Consider the following 21720-nt stretch of genomic DNA (forward strand, 5'->3'; position numbering starts at 1 on the left):
GTGACAGAATTTATGGTCAAAATAATAAAAAGTTTCAGACTATACACAGGGTGTCCGGAAAGGTCATGTCAAAAATAAAAGGGTATACAGGGGAGCTCAAAATAGTTGTAGTACTTCATAAAAAAAAAATCCTATCAGGCTTCGTTGTGGAGTTATTCGCCTTCAAAGAAAGAAGTTTGAAAACAAATTCCAATTATAACTTCTATGTCGTTACCATGACAACAACGAAATTTGGGCAATTAAAGTAAGTCATGAGAATGTTCATTTCCAAATTTAAACTGATATTCAATATGCCTGGATTATACAGGCGCAGACGAAATTATCCATTTAAATGTGTACATCTCCGACAGCGTTGCCAAATTTGGCCTTTTTCTTTCATAGATCGATTCCTCTCTCACTTTGCTAAAAAAAAAAAAAGGTATACCATAGATCAGTCGACATCTTGTACCGTTTTTGAGAAAATCGAATTTTGTTAACCACATACATGTATTGTATCAAAAATGCGATATTAACATTTTTGTAAAAATCTTGGAAATTGAGATGATTGTCAACAAGTATGTAAAATTAGCAGTTAGATATTTGTTCTAAATCATTTTGACGCCATTTGTTGATGGAGGATTTTAGCTATGAAGAATCTGCAGATATTCATCTAATGTAGGAACCTGCAGAATGTAATGCTTCTGAAGCTGTTCAGATTTACGGCAACCGCTTTCCAAATAGAATTTGCATATTTGAAGTGACGAAAACCCCCATGCTATTATTCAGACAAAACACTAACAAAAATTTATCATTAATGTATAGATGGGAATAATTGGAAACTATGTACTTAGTGGGACCACATATCATTGATGACGTTTTAAATGGGGATAAATACCTCCATTTACTGCAAGAATACCTTAACTATTTATTGGAAGACGTCCCTTTAAATATTTGAAACAACATATGGCTTACGCCCGATGGTGCACCACTTAGCAGGGCAGTAAGGGCCACATTTCCCCATCGATGGATCGGTCGAGGTAGTCCTTTTCCGTGGCTGCCTCGGTCTCCCGATCTTAATCCTCTGGATTTTTTCTTTGGAGCCATCTTAAAAGTCTTATTTATCAAACTCCTATAAATAGAAGGGAAGAATTATTAAATCGCATAATTACATACTCCGACATCATTAGAAATGATCACCACATGCTATTTCGAGTACAGCAAGGTGCTTGAGCAATTTCAGAAAATGCATTGAAGTTCAAGGTGCACATATTAAACAGCTTACTTTACAGTTCTCTTTTTTCTTTTAATTCTATAGAAACCAAGATTTTTACAAAAATGTTCACATTTTTGATACAATAAATGTACGTTGTAAATAAAATTCGATTTTCTCAGAAACGGTGCAAGATATCGACTGATATACTGTACTGTGTTTAAGCTTGGAAATGAACATTAAGATGAGGTACTTCATTTGCCCAAATTTCATTGCTGTCATGGTAACGACTTGGAAGTTATAATTGGAATTTGTTTTTCAAACTTCTTTCTTTTAAGGCGAATAACTCCACAACGATTTTTGACATGACCATACTGCAAAAGAGTTTTAGGAAGAAAAATTACACGACATTAATGTAGCTAAACTCATTTTCCTTTATTATAACTTTGGAAATCTTGAACAATTACCCAGAAATAATGCATTTTATTGTAAAACTGTGAATCTGTATCACAACATCGTCAGTGTAAAATTACAGAGAAGTTACATTAAACTTACAGAAAAATATGTACCTAGGTATAAGCAGAATGCTGTATCTATGAATGCTCCCTGTTATTCAATGTTAAAGCACGACCTAGCACCAATTAGGCGAATCGATTTTTAACTGATGATACTGCGGGAAACAACTACTCTGCTGGCTACATGCCCCGACCAGTATTGAGTTATACCAGGAATACTAGTAAACAGCTATGATCATTCATCAGACAAACCCACCAAACATACATCGGTTTCGCACTTAATCCTCATCAGTACGCCATAGATGAGACAATCGATGGATAACCTAACCTAAGCACGGCCACATGCAATTTCAGTGTACAGTGTGTGAATTTATTACCATGAGTTCTAGAGCCTGATTTACGCATTTCTTTCTTACAGAATAGCAATATATTACAGGGAATACAAGATGTGACAGAATCCTCGGGAGGAGCTCTTAAAATAGAAAAAAAAAATTGTCTTGAGTTAAAGGTGATGAAATATATTGTCGTTTGAAATTTATTCCATAAGTAATTTTATTGCAAAACTACAGTGATTTGTGTAAATTACAAAGAAAAAATAATGTATATACACTGTAAATCCTAAATATAAAATAAAGTGTATCTGTATTTTAATGTGTATGCATGTCTGTAATACATATAAATGTAAAATTACATGAAATAGTATTTTTACTGCATTTTGGAAAGCATTATTAATTATTTGTAGTATACTTATACATAAGTGCAAATTATATGAGTATTATACTAATTGAAAAATAAAGAGTTTTGATTGAGATATCTATCAGAACTTGACGTAAAATTTTCCATTATTGCTGTTACACCCTGTAGACTAATATAATAGTCCAGACGGTATCTGTTTCAAAAAGCCATATTTGTGTGAATCGTATATCGAGATTTTTGGTTTTTTGGCTATCAAATATCACTAGAAATGAAAATTTTTCTATGCGCATAAAAAAAGTGGGCTTAACTTTTGGCGGCGCAATATGTTAAAAAAATTCGAAAAATGTCATATTTTTCTTCCTATTTAATTATGTATCTTTTCAAGAGTTGATTTTAGGCTAAAATGGAAGAGGAAAAAAATGTTTGCAATTAAATTTTTTACAAAACAAGTCTAGTTACAAATCGAATGAATCATGATTATTATGGCAAAAATCTAAAAAATCGCAAAAATGAGGTTAAAAAACAATACTTTTTAGGGAAGTTTTTTGGGGTATTTAAATTGGGTATAGGACCTTTATACTTGACTCAAAAAACTTCATGTTATGTAGAATTATCACACCAAATTTCAGCAAAATCGGTTCGATAGATTTTGCATAATAATTTTACAATCCAGATTTTGAAAAAAAATTTGTAAATTTTCAAAATTTTGCACAGCAAAAACCAGGGCCCTTAGATACTTGAAAATTTAATCACATATAGAAGGGCTCTCAAGCTTTCAAAATTATTTTGAAAAATTCGAATCCGTCAATTAAGAGTGCTCTGGCGCTTGTTTAAACATTGGTCGAATTTTTGTACTTATAAACAATTAGAACTTTGTGAATATTCAATCAAATAAAATTTTTTAAAGCAAGTTTTAAATGTTCTTGGAAAGACGCTTCTTTAAAAAAAAACAGATCGATTGATCAATTAGTACGTAGTTATAGCCGATTCAATTTCGAGCAGGCCGAAACGGCCGCGCTCTCTTCTTCCCCCCACCACCACCACCCGTACGATTTTATTGAATTTCTCGCTTGCATAAATAATTTTAAACACGTTTTAAAGTAGGTTGCCAATGAAGAAAAGTACTGTAATCTTAAACCTGGTAAGTACTCGGAATACCAAAGGTATTTTTCGAAAAATTAGCCAGGATGTCCCAGTACATTTAGTGTAAATGACGGCTATAACTACGTACTAATTGATCAATCGATCTGTTTTTTTTTAAAGAAGCGTCTTTCCAAGAACATTTAAAACTTGCTTTAAAAAATTTTATTTGATTGAATATTCACAAAGTTCTAATTGTTTATAAGTACAAAAATTCGACCAATGTTTAAACAAGCGCCAGAGCACTCTTAATTGACGGATTCGAATTTTTCAAAATAATTTTGAAAGCTTGAGAGCCCTTCTATATGTGATTAAATTTTCAAGTATCTAAGGGCCCTGGTATTTGCTGTGCAAAATTTTGAAAATTTACAAATTTTTTTTCAAAATCTGGATTGCAAAATTATTATGTAAAATCTATCGAACCGATTTTGCTTAAATTTGGTGTGATAATTCTACATATCATGACGTTTTTTTGAGGCAAGTACAAAGGTCCTATACCCAATTTAAATACCCCAAAAAAATTCCCTAAAAAGTATTGTTTTTTAACCCCACTTTTGCGATTTTTTCGATTTTTACCATAATAATCATTCATTCGATTTGTAATTAGACATATTTTGCAAAAAACATTTCTTTCCTCTTCCATTTTCGCCTAAAATCAACTCTTGAAAGGATACATAATTAAATAGGAAGAAAAATATGACATTTTTCGAATTTTTTTAACATATTGTACCGCTAAAAGTTAAGCTCACGTTATTTTTATGCGCATAGAAAAATTTTCATTTCTAGTGATATTTGAAAGACAAAAAGCCAAAAATCTCCGTGGATATACGATTCACCCAAACCAAAACAGATACCTACCGCCTAGTCTATAAGTGATTCTGTGTCTAAATTTTGTGTTTGTTCCAGGGTGCCGACTCCTGGGTGTCCGTCCATAACTTACAGTCCCAAGGAGGGGGTATCTTAGACCCTGATGATCGACTAAGCGACGTAGCCGACGACAGGGAGCAGATCCTAGCTAGTTTCGAAGATGGGGAAGGAGCCCATCTCCATGGAGGTGGGGACGGAGCTAGTGGAAGCTCCGTGGGGACGGGAAGTCCAGATATTTTTCATGTAAGTCATTATATTTAATCTCTTCGTTGATATGTAGTCACAAAAAAAATGAGTTGGTACTATTATGTATTTTAAAACTAAATTCTTTCCTAAGGATAGATCGTATGATGTTTTTAAATATTTTTTCCACACGAACGCACTAGCCTTTAATGAGTTTAATCACGGTATCTCGTCGTATCGAAAAAAAATTAACCTTGAGTTTTCCACCTGTAATTTGCTAGATCTTCGAATAATTTTTCACGGTATGATGTTTTATAAATAGAGATAAGGTTGAATACAATTGATGGGACGTTTTAATCAGATTTATATTTTGTATGCGATATAGCAATTAATTCTGTGTGTATTTCTGGCGAGGTTATGCCTTGAAACAAATAGGTCTGGCAGATAACGAAGCTGACGCACTATATAGGGTGTCTCAAGTTACAACGACAAACGTGATTGGGAAACAAAGCGCTGTTAGTTGGCTTCGAAACTACTACTAACTCGCTGTAACTCTGAAACCGCTGCACTACCTTCGTAGAACCAGCCTTGGTTTTTTTAAATGTTCGAATGTCCATAATATCTTGTGTATCACCTTCTGACAAATGTTTGTAAACACTATACAAAAGGCAATGGACCAACATATGAAATAATACCATAATATTTGATCGTACATCTTGGTAGTAATTTATTATTCAATAACTTTGCAGGATGACCACCAATTGAGATGGGTCATTTAAAGGTCAACTTCGGAATTTTTAAATGGAAACTTCATTTATTTTATCCAGAAATGGAAAGAGCAAGAAATTCTACGTTCAGAGATGTATATTTGATCTTGAGTCAGATTGATACCTAGGGGCCCTCCGAAGGTCAAATCAGCTTAAATGACCCCTAATTTTAACCCCCAGGGCTCAAGGTCAGAGTTACAATTAGACTATAAATCATGACCACGGCAGTTTGATAGAAATTGCCACAAAAATTAATCAAATGACCCAAGATCAAATAATACATATCTCTCTGAACGTAGAATTTCCTGATCTTTCCATTTTTGTATTAAAAAAATGGGCTTTCCATTTGAAATTCTCTGAAATTGGCCTCCAAATGACCCCTAAGTTTGACCTGTGGGTAAGGTTATTATCGTGCGGCCCCATTACAACTTTTGTCCTGGAAGTTTTTTAATTGGAGGTCATCCTGCAGTTTTTCGGAATGATCGATTAAATTGGGACGGGGTGTATAATTGTTAATTATTATGTGTACATTTGTACCAGCATATTTGAATGCAGTATTGATCATGTCAACATTTTATTTTGTCAAAACACATTCAAAGAGCATTTTTCAATAAAAAAATAAAAGTCAATACAAAAATAATGGTCTACCTACAGTAATAATCAGTGATTTCCTGATTTGAACGTAATGGCCCTTTGAGAGCACCACATGTACTGTATTTATCCAAGTCCCTAACATTTTTCCTGTAAGTATTCATGAATTTAATAAAAAACTTTCTAAGCAAAAAAAATGTAGTGGTAAAATATCGCCATACTTAAGGATTCAAAATATTTGCAACTTAAATAATCTAGTCATTCGTATAGTGGTATTAAGTGATATTAAATTGATTATAATACGGCAGAATACCATGTGATTAAAAAATATTAACGACAAAAACAGAACTTGTTAACCATTTTCTCAGGCTCATTTCCTTTATTTTTTAACAACTTTGTTGTAGTCTAACTAAAATTAACAGAGCATTGATGATATTTAACCAATAATACCGTATATTTAAAATATACATACGAAAACGTATCTTGGAATCAAAATACATTTATTTGATAAGTATATCTCATTTACAATATAACCTTAATTTAAATAAATTGTTCTTCTCTTCGGAATTATTTATTTACGACAAGAAATTTTACTTATTTCAAGATTATTTGATTGTATATACACATTTACTTGCCTACAATCCGAGAATATTATATTTTTTTTAATTTTTTAATAAAATTTCTTCACTTAAAATAAATAAATATATTACTGAATCATGGATAGCTATTTTTTTCTATGTGAGGGGTATCAAATATCATTAGTATTATTGCTTTCATGTAATATTAGGCCAATACCTTTTATAACTAACATTTGTCATAAGACAATATACTGGTGATATTACCGACAACGTTTAAAAAAAATCGAAGCTATCCCTGGAATTAGGCTTCCGTTTTTGTTTCAAAAAGGTACCACAAAATTTTTTTCCAGATATACTTATATAGCAGTTCCAATATTATAATGGATTAGAGCTTCAGACAAAACACCCTGTATCTCAGAAAAGTAAAAGATAAAAAGGGGGTTAGGTATGTGTGTCTTTATCTGCCAATGAAGTTGTAATTTTAAATCTAGGACACCCTGAATACATACATACAGATCTGTAGGAAGTATCCAAATATACATAATTATATTAATTAGATCGTGCTATCTTTGTTGGAGAAATCGAAGTTAATATACATTTTTTGGATTTTTAAACAAACAGATTTTCTCTTACTAAAACTTAAAATTAACTGAAAAATATAACAAATTTTAAGATTTGTTGTTTTTCTCGACCTACTAGTGTCATTCATTACAGTGTTTTAAACAAAGTGTTTATTATGTCTAAGAATAATACGTAACACCTGTATAAACCGCATATTAAATTTAGTAATTTTCTGATTTATTTGTTTGCGGTAAAGGGATTCTCAAACCTCATTAACGAGCATGTTTAAAATCGTTATTCTTGTAAACATTATTATGTAATAATTAGAAAAATAATTTAGCGGTAGGTGTATTACTAAATAAAGAAGTAGGTACAAGCAGTAGGTGCAATTTTGATGATCTTTACTCGCTACTACCATCGTTTAGTCATCATCGACGTATGACATTGATCTTTTATGATTACCATTTGTGTACGTAGTTACTAGTTACTCGTTTTGTTGGCAGTTTTATAGTAAATGTGTAGTGGACTGTGATATTATTATTTCGTGTAGGGTAAATTGGGTATAGATGCCTAAACAACCTTTTTTTAACTGTAATATTTATAAAATTAGTCTCATTAGATCATATATGTGTATAAAAAAATAAATAAGTTATTAAACAAGTAAAACTTTGTACATTGAGAATAGATTCCAATTCAAGTATACTCTTAAAGCAAAGATAGTAAATATGTCGTTTTTCATTATTGTAAATTTATTGTAAAAATGGCTGTTATATTGTTGTGGCCGTTGTTGAGAGAGGATCAATATATTATAATTTGACGACTAGCCATTTTTAGAGGTGGCTGAAAAGTGAAAATAGAGGTTTTATTGTATTTGTTAGTCAAGTGAGTTGCAGTTACCACAACTTGTTAGGTACCACTTTGGCGGAAAAAATAAGAACTCTTGAATTCTTAACAAATTAAAAGAAAAATTGGATATTTTAATAAAAGCGACATATCCCTTTAAGATGCTCAAAGTGATATGTACAACATATAAGTAAATAAAAATGTTTAATTTTCGTTTTTTTATTACATTAATTGCACATATTTTTTATCATTTTTATTGTTTGTAATCAATACACACCTAGAATTTTAAATGTCCTACATTTTATTATCCATTCCCATTGACTATAGACTTGGCATCTATCCCTCTAACCTCTAATCATTTAATATGTGAGATGGGTGCCTACTTTTTTACGTAATCATACGTGGGGTTTATACCCCAGGTAGAACAAGTTAAAATAAATGAATTATACATATAATCATGTCGAAAAATTAGCTGTTTTCGAGATAGAACAATATATTTTCATATTATTATATAAATAACTTGAAAACAACTTGAGCTAAAGACTTCTTAGTTTGTATGTATCTTTATTATTGAAATATGGTAAAAATGGCAAATGCGATTTTTTTGGAATCTGAAATTTATTTTTAAATATTTTTTATTTCTTATTAATTCTTTATATCTCATATAGATTTCACGTAAAACAGATATATTTCAGGCAGTGAATATGCAGAAAATACAGGGTGTTCGAAGGTTCCATTTTAATATTTGAACGGGTGCACATTTGAACATTGAACTACATATACATAAAAAATTTAAAAAAAAATTAGATCAATATTCTTCCTAAAATACTTTCCAAATGGGAATCCCCGATTTCGGGATCAATTTGTCTCCCGTCAATAGCGCCCAATCCCGAAATTAAATAAAAAGCGGTAATATTTACTCTTTCGCCAAAACAACTAACGAACTAATTTTTCAGTTACATAACTTCAAATCAAATATATTCTACTAAAGAATACTTTTATAAACATTTCATCGAAGTGTTGTTGTCACGGTTCCTTAAACATGACCAAATTTTAGTTGCAAATGATTCTGCTGGAGAAAAATTTTCGTGTATACGCGTTGTTAAGCTATTTGGAGATCGTTACCACTTGTTTACCACTTGTAAATAAAAACTCAAATACCAACAATTTTATTTCAGATTTATTCATCAAAGACAATTTATTTTCACTTGTTTATTCCTACTGGCGAAGTTATCAAGATAACATCTGTACTCCAATTTTATTTATATAATTTAACCAGTTTTCAATATCATTCGGTTTTAGAAATGGGCAGCAGCAATTAGAATTTATTTTTTACGAATCGTTTCATGTATAGTTTATTTAACGTTGCCAAATCCTAAAAGTTTTGAAAGGGCTGGTCACAGCTTAAGACAAACAAGTTAAAAATTAAAAATGAGCATATTTTTCTGCATAATAATAAAATACGAGAAAAAGGTAAATATCAATCACTTCCATAACTGTTCAAAATGTTCTTTTCTAGTATTTACGAGTGTTGAATAAATGTGTTCTTTTGGATGACGTCTCAAATAAATTCCGGCAGATTAGGTCGGAAGGTATCCATAATACAGATTCGCCTTAATCTAGGTATCGGTTAAAAAAAGCATTTGATAAATTAATGTTAACGCATGAAACACTCAAAATTGAAGTGTCATGTAGCTCATTTTGAACAATTACCTAGTGAATGTTTATTTTTAATCTGTAACTTGTTTCTCTCAAACTAAGGTTTTTGGATTTGTAAAGTTAAATAAACAGTGTTCATGAAATAATTTGTTATTTGTTAAAAATTTAACTGTACTTATTGCTGTTGATTTTTACGTTTATTTCGAAAATCGTTCAATTTATCCAAATAAATGAATTTGTTAAAGAAAAATGTTATCTAAAAATAATATTCTCAGTTCGATAGCAACATCTGTTAACATTCTAAAAAAACTGTGTTGATGCTAATCCGTTTCTAGTTACTTTGTAGACTGGTTTTAATATCAAAACATGGATACTTATCTGTAATACACTATGTCATCGTCAAAATTTAATCAAAATATACAGGATAGTATTAAAGTTAGAACCCAAAACATAAATCTTAGTTATAATTTTCCAAAGTCAGTTGAACTTGTATAAAAACGCCTAGCAATAAAATTTAATGAATTTCATAGGCGTCCCTAAAAAAGTGTTCTGCTAAAGGCAAAAAATAATATTAATTCGTATATAATGTGTAGAAAATTTGTATTATATGTTTGTTCATTTAGCCAACTACATATTTTAATTACATATTTATGTTCTCAACTGCACTGCTAGGCAATTTGTCAACAACTGAAATTTATGGCCCAGTCGCCCAGTGCGGCTGTATTTGTGCGGCGATTGCCCGCGCGCATTCTTCAACTGGTGGTATACATTTCTACCACCTCCACGTTTAGTTCGACCAGACCTGTATATGGGTATGGCTAAATAAATATGGGAACAAATTTTTCAAATATTTCAATTTTGACAACCCTTATATGTTCTCGAGAGATTAATAGATACCCTGTGTATTCATATGTTTACATAGAAAATAAATATTCTCACACTAAATTCTTTTCCATGTGAGGAGTATATTTCTTTGGAATAAACAATTTTTACTTCTAATTTTTGGTTCACACCTATATTGTGGCTTTAGGTATCTCTACTCATTTTACCCTAAACTGCAAGTTACATATACAAAAAAAAAATCAGTGAAACAAACTTCACTAGGACTGCGAAAAATTTGTAACTGTATTTACGTCAAATATTCAGTTCAAAAACAGTTATTAAGGCTTTTCGGTTGTTCTAAGTTTCTTCCCTAAAAACCGCACGAATCATTGCGCGACGACAGACACAATGACAGATCTCCTAGTCCTGCACCACCTGGACCTAATCAAAACTGTTTCCCTCCGACAGGACGGCGAGCACAAGTACGGCCCCAATTACCCCCCTCGAACGGACATCGAGGTGACCGGCGAACAGATAGCCTCAGGGGTGCCTCTTTTGCAGGTGCGCAGGGGCAGCGAGCCCACCCTCAACCAGTTACCCGCGGGACCTCCGGCCGCCCCCGAACACACGAAAAGATGGAGCGCGGCCCCCCTCATTCTGGAGCCTCCCAGCTCGGGTTACGCCAGTCCGGATTGGATGGAAGACTCCAGGGAGGAAGAAGAGGAGCCCGGGTTCAGAAGGGTGGCGCGGGATGGCAGCAACAGGCTGTCCATGCAGTTCCTGGGGGCCGACGGTGCTGGGTGAGTTGGATCATTAATGGTCAAGTTCTTTCGTTCATGATTTTTAAGACAATTCTAGACTGATAGAAATTCTTACATCAGCCATACAGGCCGTCACAAATTCGTAGGTTAAGCCGTAAATTACAAACTACTGGGGTAAAGATAATGGAATGGACTTCTATAATGTAATTTTTAATTTGGGCGCGTTTTCGAATGTTAAAAGATTTAAAAAATGTTGTTTTATTAATAAGTCCGTTGTTTTCTAACTAAAATGAAATTTGGAACACTGTAGCATTATACCGTCACACTTTTGAGCATTTTTGCTTTAAAAAAATCGAAACACATCGGGCCCCTCAATTTTTTTCTATACACGTCTATGATTGAGAGGTTCTTTTTAGAAAAAATCTGTATTTTCATAGTTTTTCCCTCTCTTGTAAAATTTTGATATAAAAAATTACTTCCTTAATTGTGTTAACCTATGCTGTTTCAATTTTTTATTTGCTCTTTATTAGTCTAACGCAAACTGAGGATTTCTATCACATAACTAACCTGAACATAACATAACTTCATCCAAAAAATAGTACCTACACAACTTACTAAAGGAAAAAGAGGAAGAGCGTTTCAGTTTTTGTATAATTGCAATCACTCAAAAGTGTGTCACTATAATAGTTATAAATGTGTGAAAAATTTCAACCCAGTTAAATGTTTAGAAAGCAACGGAGTTTCTAATAAAAATCTGTTTTTAAAATCTTACCTTTAACACCCTGTAACTCTAGAGCGGGATTTCCAAATTAAAAGTGACATAACCAAAGTCTTATTATTTTCAGACAAGTAATTTAGCAGTTTGACCTACCAATTTCTGACACCCTGTCTCACAAGGTGTCACAAATTAATAAATAATGTATTACAAATATCGTTTTCATCCTTGTTTCCAAATACAGTTTATTTGTGAACTTTAGATGTACAACATTGAGATATAATGGAAAAAGCTTGTTTAAAGATAGTGCCTAGCTTTTACAATACAAAGAACAAGGTGTAAAACATTGGTGAAAAAAAGAAGTTATCTCACATTAATCTTTTTGAGGAAATAAAAACATAATAATAATGACAAAATTAATGTTATAATATCCAAGACATGCAATTTTTATGGCCATAATTGAATAGTCTCCATAGTTTTTAAATTTACCTTTCAGATGATAATTTAAAAATCCCAAGTGAAATATTTCTACTAATTTCACTGCTAATTACAAAAAAAAGGAGGGGTGAAAAGATCAGTACAGTGTACAAATGTATTTGTTTTGATTTTGTACCAATTTTTACGTTTCAAATTTTAATTTTGCGAATTTTTGAAATCTGTAAGATCTTTATTACAACTTTTCCAAAATAGTTCATAAATGACAGTTTTTCAACGTTATGGTTCCAAGAAATCATCATAATTTCCTTTGCAATTATCGCTTTTTGTTTTTTTTTTGGCACATTTTTTTGTACTTATGGTAAGCCTTATAAGGAATTAGATTAGATTAGATCCAAATATAACGTGCAACAGTTCTTTAGATTATCGATCGCAATAACATTATGGAACAGTAGTTTTTTCGTCACTTACAGTGGCGGACATCTAGGGAGTTATGGAAGGTACCTTAAAAAAAGTTTTGGTAACATTTTAATAGTCTGCACCGTTTCTGAGAAAATTAACAATACATGTTTTTATACATTTTGATAACAAATCTTATAAAAATCATATCCCTTTCAAACTTTCATATTTTGATTATACAGGTGTTTGTAAATAAGTGCGAAATATTTAAAGGGGTGGTTGCCGAAGTTATTTTGTGAAAGTTCATATCAACAGAGGTCGAAATATTCTTCATTTCCGAGATATCGACTCGAAATTTGATAGTTGTATTTTATTTAGAAATATTGACAGCAACCTACTAGATAATGTATCAACAGAAATTAAAAATAGTACACAACTTGCAATAAAATGTTTTATTTTTTTCCTCAAAAACGGTGCATCCTAAAATTGAAAAGACCGATTTCATTCAGAATTGATGGCGAATTTCTAAAAAATTTCAAAAAGGGAAAAAGTCAGTGGCGTACAATTTTTTTTTTAAAAAAGGTTGTAGCATTCTCGTACGAACGCCACTGGTGCAAGTAGAAATATTTGGATCACCCCAAAAAATGCACAGTTATCCCTCTAAAACGTTTTTCAAATTTCTTTAAAACTGAAATAATTTATAAATTAAATAATTAAAATTTAAACACTCTGTATCTCGGAAACGAAGCATATTTCGACCTATGTTTATATGAACTTTTTCTCACAAAATAACTTCGGCAACCACCCCCTAAAATATTTCGCACTTATTTACAAATACCCTGTATCCGTAAAATTTTATAGTAAACCATTTTTAATTTTAGGATTGTCCATCAACGTGCATGCTAATATGTACATATTTATTAAATATTTTCTGGAAAAAGTTACAAATAATCAATCTCGAATAGGTGTCATTTTATATGCCTTTAAAAAAAGATTTATTGAAAATGCTACGGATAATTTTTTAGGAAATACAAAACGACACCAGTTGCGCTCTGCATCTCCACTACTGTGAATAGAGAATTTATTTTCCCATAAGATTATTGCAGTCGATAGTCTAAAGACGTATACTAACTTTCAATTGGATCTAATGGACCATTTTGGAATTAAAAAAAAATTGCATAAAATCTACCTACTGTACACCATTCTTTAGAAATTCTCTATATACTCCTTGCGACATAGGCATTAAAACGTCTTCATTTGGCTACATATTTTTGTTAGTATTTTTAGTTAGTATTTTCTAGTAGTTTTCTTAGTTAGTAAATAATGTCAAAATTAGTTACATTCTTTGTATTATAACATTTTCCAAACTGAAAGTTAAATTTTTAGAAACTCAATACAATATATAGAGTTCAAATGGTTGATAACATGTTTTTTTTTTATACGGAATGTTGTTAAATGTGAGGAGCCAGTACATTTCAAGCATAATACTCAAATTCATCATCGGGAAAGAAAAGATTACAATACGATTGTTCTTGCAGTTATCGTTGGGCCGAGGCTGCAGAACGCGCCGCCACCGCCAGGAGCCACGTAAGCACGTCCCTGCCTAGAGAAAGTCGTCGCAAAGAACCTTTGGGTCAAGCCAACAACTCCACGAGTCCATTACCTTCTTCAGCAGACGGTGGTGAATTGATAGTGATTCGAAACGAACCCGGACCCTTGGGCATTCATGTGATACCCGACTATGACACTTTGGGGCGCGAGAGGGGGTTATTGGTGAAGGGAATCGAACCTGGGGGACGTATCGATAGGGATGGGAGATTGGCGATATACGATCGCGTTATAGAGATCAACGGAGAAAACCTCATCAACATGCCTTTCCAAAGGTAAGATTACAAATAATTTTCTAGTTAGGATCACTATAAACAAAATTAATTTAAAATTAGTTGCATTCAATTATTAGTAGATCTCGGCTCTCTTGGAGACGTGACAGAGTTGAACCTTAAAGACCTCATCAATAGTGTGATTTATTGAACACCAATATGATTGTATCGATATTTATTGTTGCAATGGTATACAGTATGCACATAGAAATAGGTATAATAAATAAGAAAGTTATTTCATTTAATTCAGCTTCACGATCTCTGTTAACGTAACAAATATTTCTGTTGTATTCGTAATATGAATGTGTGAATTGTCAACAGTTTTAATAAGCACTTTGTTTGTTTGACAATAATAAAATGCTGTACAATAGCAATTAGAGTGAGTAATATTAAATCTTAATCACTCCCATCTAATTATTTGCAAGGCCCAGAATCTTTCTTCGTTTTTCTAATCTCATTAACGTCTAATTTTCGGAATGTAGCTGTACCCTTCAATTGATTTCCTTTTAATGATTAAACTATGTTCTTAGTTCACGGCAACTATTGATATAATTGTTTTTGCAAAACGTAGTTGGTACATAGTCTGGCTCTATTATTTGCGTCATGTCTCCAAACTGGCTGGGCTCTAATCGTCAGAATTCTGCCTTTGGAGTGACGGAAGCTTTTTAAGATTAAATTTTAGGGTGCAAGAACTGTTCAAACTTTCCCTTACTTCGCCCGAACTAAGACTGAAAGTTATCAAGGCCTCTGGCCTGGAAGGTCTTCGGAAACCTCCGCCCCCCATATACCCCTGTTTTCCGGAAGACAAAGAGAAAGTGTCGATGGTAGAATGCGAGCAAAAACGTGAGTTGCTTCTAATTCTTGATAATCCCCGTCTTCCATAACTTGATTTAAATTGCAGAAAGTACAAATACGAAGGTAGCTACGGTGTCGCCCACCAAAAAGGTACCTGCGATATCGAAGAACCTCAAAGGACTTCTGACGGCTAACACTAGGAAGATCGGGAGGAAAATTGAGATAGAATTAGTGAAAGGACCGCACGGTTTAGGGTTTAGTATTACCACAAGAGACAATCCGGCTGGTGGAAAGTGCCCTATTTACATAAAAAATATTAATGCAGTGGTAAGTAAATACGATTTTCTAATATTTCCTTTCTATTGAAACAATTTTTTAGGGCCCTGCTATCGAAGACGGGAGGCTGAGGATAGGAGATCGTTTATTGGAAGTGAACAACGCGGAGATGACAGGGAAAAGCCAAGCCGAGGCTGTAGCGCTGCTGAAGAGTTTGCCTCTGGGGAGCAAAGTTAGAATCGTGGTTTCCAGACAGGAAGACGTTGTGGACACTAATTTACCCAGAATAATTGTAAGTACTTATAATGATTCTTTTTTTTACAAAATCGTGGTAGTTTGTCACAAAATTGTTCTAGTTGTGCAAAAAAGTTCTATTTTAGTGCTCGTGTGATAAACTGCACCTTTCAGATAATATCTAGTTGACCTACAACTTAATTAGAATTTGGGCAGTTATAAATTAAAATTGGAGATACACTAAAAATATTTTGTCTATTACAAATAATAACAAATTTTGCATTTATTCTACAGCTCTTCAAAATAAATATGCGGTGGTATGTAGGTAAATTGAAATATTTCATACACTAGAGTAAAAAATTATACACTAGTGTGAACAATGGAATTAGATGCACTGGTAAAATGAGATACTTTATACACTAGTGTGTGAAGTGAAACACTACACTAGTGCATAACTGAAATACTTTATACGTAATGTCCAGAATGGAATTGTTTACGGGATGTTTTTTTAAGTATTGTAAAATACTTTAAGCAGCGATTTCTTGCCAAATAGTAAGGGAGGTCTTTTATATCCAAAAACTTCTACTATCGAAGCTACACCCCTTCAAAAGGGTAGTTGAAATTCAGTTTTTATTTCATTTCTCACAATTGGAGAAACATAGAAGAATGTAATTTGGGATGTTGATATATCTTATCAAAGGCTTTCACGCAGATATTTTTAATCGTCTCTGACACTTGAAAGAGAGAAAATTGTAACCTTTAATGGTTTTTTTAGGTTATCTTTTTATAGAGTTGAAAATGCACAATTCAAAAATGTCCTTTCAGAACTTGGCTCAATTAAAAACTCTTCTATCTTATGCATTTTGCAGTAAACTATTCTGAAATAAAATAACTGAATTTTAATCTATTCCTTTAAAGGGATAGCGACAGCAGATATTTTTGGAAACAAGTTTTTATAGAAGACCCTCCTCACTTTTTGGGAAGGAATCGCTACTTAAAGTTTTTTTGCCATATGAAAAGAAACGCCCAGTATTCACTAGTGTGTAAAGACTGTATACACTAGTGCGTAAAGTAAATTATTTATATTTTAATTTACTTACTTACATGTGCAATGGACCCCGCACAAAATACAGGGTGTTCCTAAATAAGTGTCGCAACGGAAAACTGTAAATTCGTCTTGAAAAATGAAACGTTGGTTTCCTATTCCATTTTTCTTTCCGGGCTTTCGTTTTTGAGATACACGGTGTCAAAACTTTAATTTTTTTTAGTTTTTTGCTAATATCTTAGGAACCGTTATTGAATTATAGGACTGAGCTTTTGTACACACATTAGTCCGCAAACATATTTTTGAAGTTTTTGTAAATTTTACTCACCAAATTGATAAAAAAAGTTAAAATTCAATCTGTCGTTAAATTTCGTTAATATTGTTAGTTATTACTACCTATTTTTTAAATTACAAAAGATTTTCGAAACGTTAACAAAATGTTTGCTTTTGTTCATAAAAAGTAATTTTTCTTGAAAACGGTCGACTTTAGAGCAATGAACCAAGAGAACTCTTTTTGTGTAAAATTCATTTGCGCTTCAGAATTTGCTGTCAAATGTCAATTTTTCCAGTGGCGTAAAAGTTAAAGGGGAAAAACGCTTATGATCCACCATTGGCACGTCCAATGAATTCGAGAAGGGGCAAAAAAGTAGCTATTAGTAATGGTAATGTGTGTACAAAAGATCAGTCCTGTAGTTCAAACGGTTCCTAAAATATTGGCAAAAAACTAAAAAAAAAATTTTTACACCGTGTATCTCGGAAACAAAAGCCCGGAGAGAAAAATGGAAGAGGGAAAAATTGTTTCTATTTTCAATAGGAATTTACAGTTTTCCGTTGCGACACTTATTTAGGAACACCCTGTATATGGAAATATACGAAAGAAGGTATTTCGTTGAATCTTGCTAAACACAGGTCAACATTTGATCCACAATGAAACACCCAAAGCGGTCTGGTCCTTATAGGGTTTTTGGGGTTGTTGATTACGGTGAGTGGGTCGGTTAACCCTTTGAGTCATACATGATTCAACAGCATATATTTGTCTGAATTTTTTTACTCGGGGGTTTTCAGGGCCGCTGATCGCGAATATGAAGTTGGATTTTCATAGTTTCCAAATCCAAGATGGCAGATCCAATATGGCCGACGTCAGTCATGCTCTTCTACTCAATGTTTTTGACAGAATTTTTTTACTTGGAGGTTTCCAGGGTCGCTGATCGCGAATATGAAGTTAGATTTTCATAGTTTCCAAATCCAAGATGGCGGATCCAATATGGCCAACGCTCAGTTATGCATTCATCTACTCAATGTTTTTGACTCGGAAACATATTTGTGAATTTTTCCAGACGTTTTCGACGATCAGTTCTCTACTTGACCTTCAAAATGACCTAGGCATTACCTTGAATGACCCCTGGGAGTCGCTGCGGGGTCAAACAAACTACTGTTTCATGATTAGGGACCTCGAAAACATACATATGAATTTTTTCAGATTTTTTTGACTTATTTCTCTACTTGACCTTCAAATGACCTTGAAATGACCTTGAAACTGATGTGATGGAGCTTAACTGACCTACTCATCGTAATCAGCGACCCTAAAGATCCTATAAGGACCAGACCGCTTTGAGTGTTTAATTGTGGATGAAATGTTGACCTGTGGTTAACAAGATTCAACAAAATATTTTTTTTCATATATTTCGAACCGCACACTGGCCTTGGGTGAAGTTTTTTGATCTTAGTGTCATTGATTCAGCAAACTGAAACCTAACTGCAAAATTTCAGCAAGATTTACCGAAAGACCATTTTCCATTTATTTTGTGCGGGGTCCTTTGAGATACAAAAAAATATTTATTTTATAATTTTTTGTGAAATAATCATTAAAAAAATTTAATTTAATACCTTACTATTTTATTTCACTTTAGACAATAGTGCTTAAATNGGACTCAGAGCATTAAAATACATAGAGACAGCCTAGTGGGGTCTCTAGTCTCTAGGTCAACCCCCTTGTGCTTGTGTTATCTACGACAAAAGTTCCTGGTCACTACGAAAAAGTAATAAGTCAAGAAATATACTCTCTCCCCTATACGCTACACGTGTATACGGGTGGCATGACCATTATTCGCTCCTAGGTGTTTTATCGATGTCTTCCAGAGCCCGCTCTCAGGTAAAATAATACGAATTTCATTAATTAATAATTGGTGTACCGATGTTGTGTAAATACCCGGACAATAAATAAAAATCAATGATTAGCACGCAACGAATATGTTTTCATCGGAGGTGAGTAGTCGCAGCTCGCCCATAAGTCCTGCGAGCCAGCAGAAAACGGCAATATATATGGGGATCTCGCTGGGCGACCCCGGCTCAGGCATAAATAATACCATTAAAGGTGAGGTTTAGCAGCGGGCGACAGGGGTGGCCCCGCTGCGAGAATTACTGCCCAAATGAATAACTATATACTTTATTACATACTAATAACACGGACACATTAGCATGTGACTGGGAACTGCTTGTATAAATCATCCCATCACCGTCTCAGACGTTATCACTGACTAAATAACTCGGGTTCTCCAATCGAAGCGATATCCGAGCACGAGGAGACTGGGTGTATATTTCATCGGACGTGAGTTGTTGTATTCAATAAAACCGATAAAAATTATTTGTGTGTAATTTCTGCATGTTGATTAAAATACTTCTTATGTGCAAACGAGTTTTAATGCAATTAGCTCAGCTCTGAAGAGGGGTACACGAATACGCGCAGAGCCAAGCAGAGGCTAACATGATTAGTTTTCGAAATATTTGAAAAAAACCGAAATTTTGAAAATCCGTTTGTATTTCATTTCAGCCTTGTTTGAGGTGATATTGAAAAAAAAACTTTATCATGGCAACCTTTTTGCCTTCTATCGAATAGCATAATCGATTTTTATATGTACCGTTTCGTCTCTTCAGGACTATCATCAACATCATTTTTTTAAATACGACTCTGGAAATTTTATTAAATTTATTACAAACTTTCATGACCCCCAATACTGTACTGCCTCAGCCGGAACCAGATTCAAACGTTTTGTATCGAAAAATTCATCTTCAATGTATTCGTTCAAACTTTATCTGAAATTAAAAAAATTTAATTTAATACCTTACTATTTTATTTCACTTTAGACAATAGTGCTTAAATGAAATAATGTATACACTATAGTGTGTTTAATAGATGTATATTTTAATTTTTGGTAGAAAAAAGCATTGCCTACAATCTGTGTGTAAAGTATTTTTTTTTGTTAATTGTACAAGATTCGTTAGCAAACAAATAAATATTTTACACACTTGTTGCATAAATATTACATTTTGAAGGAAGTTGTAGGCAAAATATTATTGAAGACATTAATATTTTTTATCTCCTTGTAGCATACTTCTTAATTTTCCAAGTAATCATTAGTCGGTAGTTGAAAATTGACACTACTTTTTCGTAATGCATCACTTATCGTTATAAACACATTGATCTATCTGCTCTTGTGAAAAGAACCTGCCTATCTAAATCTAGTATTTTCTCGTCAGCGTATCATGTCAGTATTGTATTGTTTCTCACGCAGGATGTCGAACATAGCAATGAACGAGAAGTAGACCGTTCAACTGACAATTCAAACATCGACGTACCCCCAAACATTCCACCGCTGCCTCAGAGCCACCTGCAGGCCCTGCAGAACAGAACCCCCGACAAGGGTTCTGTCGCCAAAATTATTTCACAGTTCCAAGAGGCGGTGAACAACAACAGTGTAATTATCTTTTTTTAGATATTTTTGGTAGAGCTCACCTCGTAGACTGTACTAACTTTTCCCTTAACTACTCACTAATCTGTATGAGTTTGTTGACTTTCCGTACGTATGTTTGCTGCTGCCTGCTTTTGCTTGTTATTTTTTTACTCGGGGACCTAACTGGTCGAAATTTCAGCCCCTGGATCAGATGGAGGAGAGCATGGTCTTTCCGTGGAAGCACCGAGAAATCCTTACGTTTAACATCCCCGTGCACGATTCCGAGAAAGCCGGTCTCGGCATCAGCGTGAAAGGGAAAACCAGTGGTTCCAAAGACCTCGGCATATTTATAAAAGGTGTAATGTTTGGTGGCGCAGCTTCGAGAGATAATAGGCTGCGCACCAACGATCAATTACTCAACGTCAACGGGATATCTTTACTACAGATGTCGAACAGCGACGCCATGGAGACTCTAAAGAATGCCATCCCGCACACCGAAGGTCCCGTTCCGGGGCATATTACGCTTACGATAGCTAGGAAAGCTTCTTCGCCGGGTTCTAACCGGAATTACCGCAACAAATCAAGCGATAATTTACTAATAACTTCTAATTCGGCTAGTGAACTGTACCAATCGCAAGACAAAAGCGACTCTGTAGATAATTCCGGCGCTAGTGGTGGGTCCACCAACACCGTAATATTTAACCCTCAAGGGGGGTTGGGAAACGTATCGGACTGCAAGTCTCCGTCCAACCAACTAAGTCCAATGCATACCTGGAATCCCGTCTTAGAAAGGCTCACTGGCAACACTAAGCAGCTAAGGAATGAAAGTTACTGTAAGGTAGGTTTAACTTAGAGCCTTACACTGGTGGTTGGCTGAGAATATTATGATTTTCTTATTTGTTGAATCATTGAAATGCATATTACATACAAGTTTGTCGAATTAAACTTACTAACAATTTAATTTTTTTCATTGTATTTACATGTCGTTTGCTAAAATTTAACATATTTTGTTTTGTATTATAGCTAGTGAAATGTTTA

General features: G+C 33.5%; 1 protein-coding gene across 7 annotated transcripts in view; it reads left to right on the plus strand.

Moving 5' to 3' along the window:
- LOC108904548 (partitioning defective 3 homolog) overlaps positions 1 to 21720 on the plus strand; it is a 92026-nt gene that overhangs the window by 53781 nt on the left and 16525 nt on the right. For 4 of the 7 annotated variants that reach the window (XM_018707146.2, XM_023456020.1, XM_023456019.1 and 1 more), the window contains exons 3-10: positions 4447 to 4650; positions 10880 to 11211; positions 14260 to 14604; positions 15272 to 15444; positions 15503 to 15723; positions 15776 to 15964; positions 20524 to 20706; positions 20882 to 21520. In XM_018707146.2, the coding sequence (XP_018562662.1) occupies positions 4447 to 4650; positions 10880 to 11211; positions 14260 to 14604; positions 15272 to 15444; positions 15503 to 15723; positions 15776 to 15964; positions 20524 to 20706; positions 20882 to 21520 (2286 nt within the window). The remainder of the gene's footprint in view (positions 1 to 4446; positions 4651 to 10879; positions 11212 to 14259; positions 14605 to 15271; positions 15445 to 15502; positions 15724 to 15775; positions 15965 to 20523; positions 20707 to 20881; positions 21521 to 21720) is intronic. The other 3 variants (XM_023456017.1, XM_023456021.1, XM_023456022.1) reach the window with 3 other exon arrangements.

The sequence above is a fragment of the Anoplophora glabripennis genome, unplaced genomic scaffold (assembly GCF_000390285.2).
Source record: "Anoplophora glabripennis isolate ALB-LARVAE unplaced genomic scaffold, Agla_2.0 scaffold99, whole genome shotgun sequence".
Classification (NCBI taxonomy): domain Eukaryota; kingdom Metazoa; phylum Arthropoda; class Insecta; order Coleoptera; family Cerambycidae; genus Anoplophora; species Anoplophora glabripennis.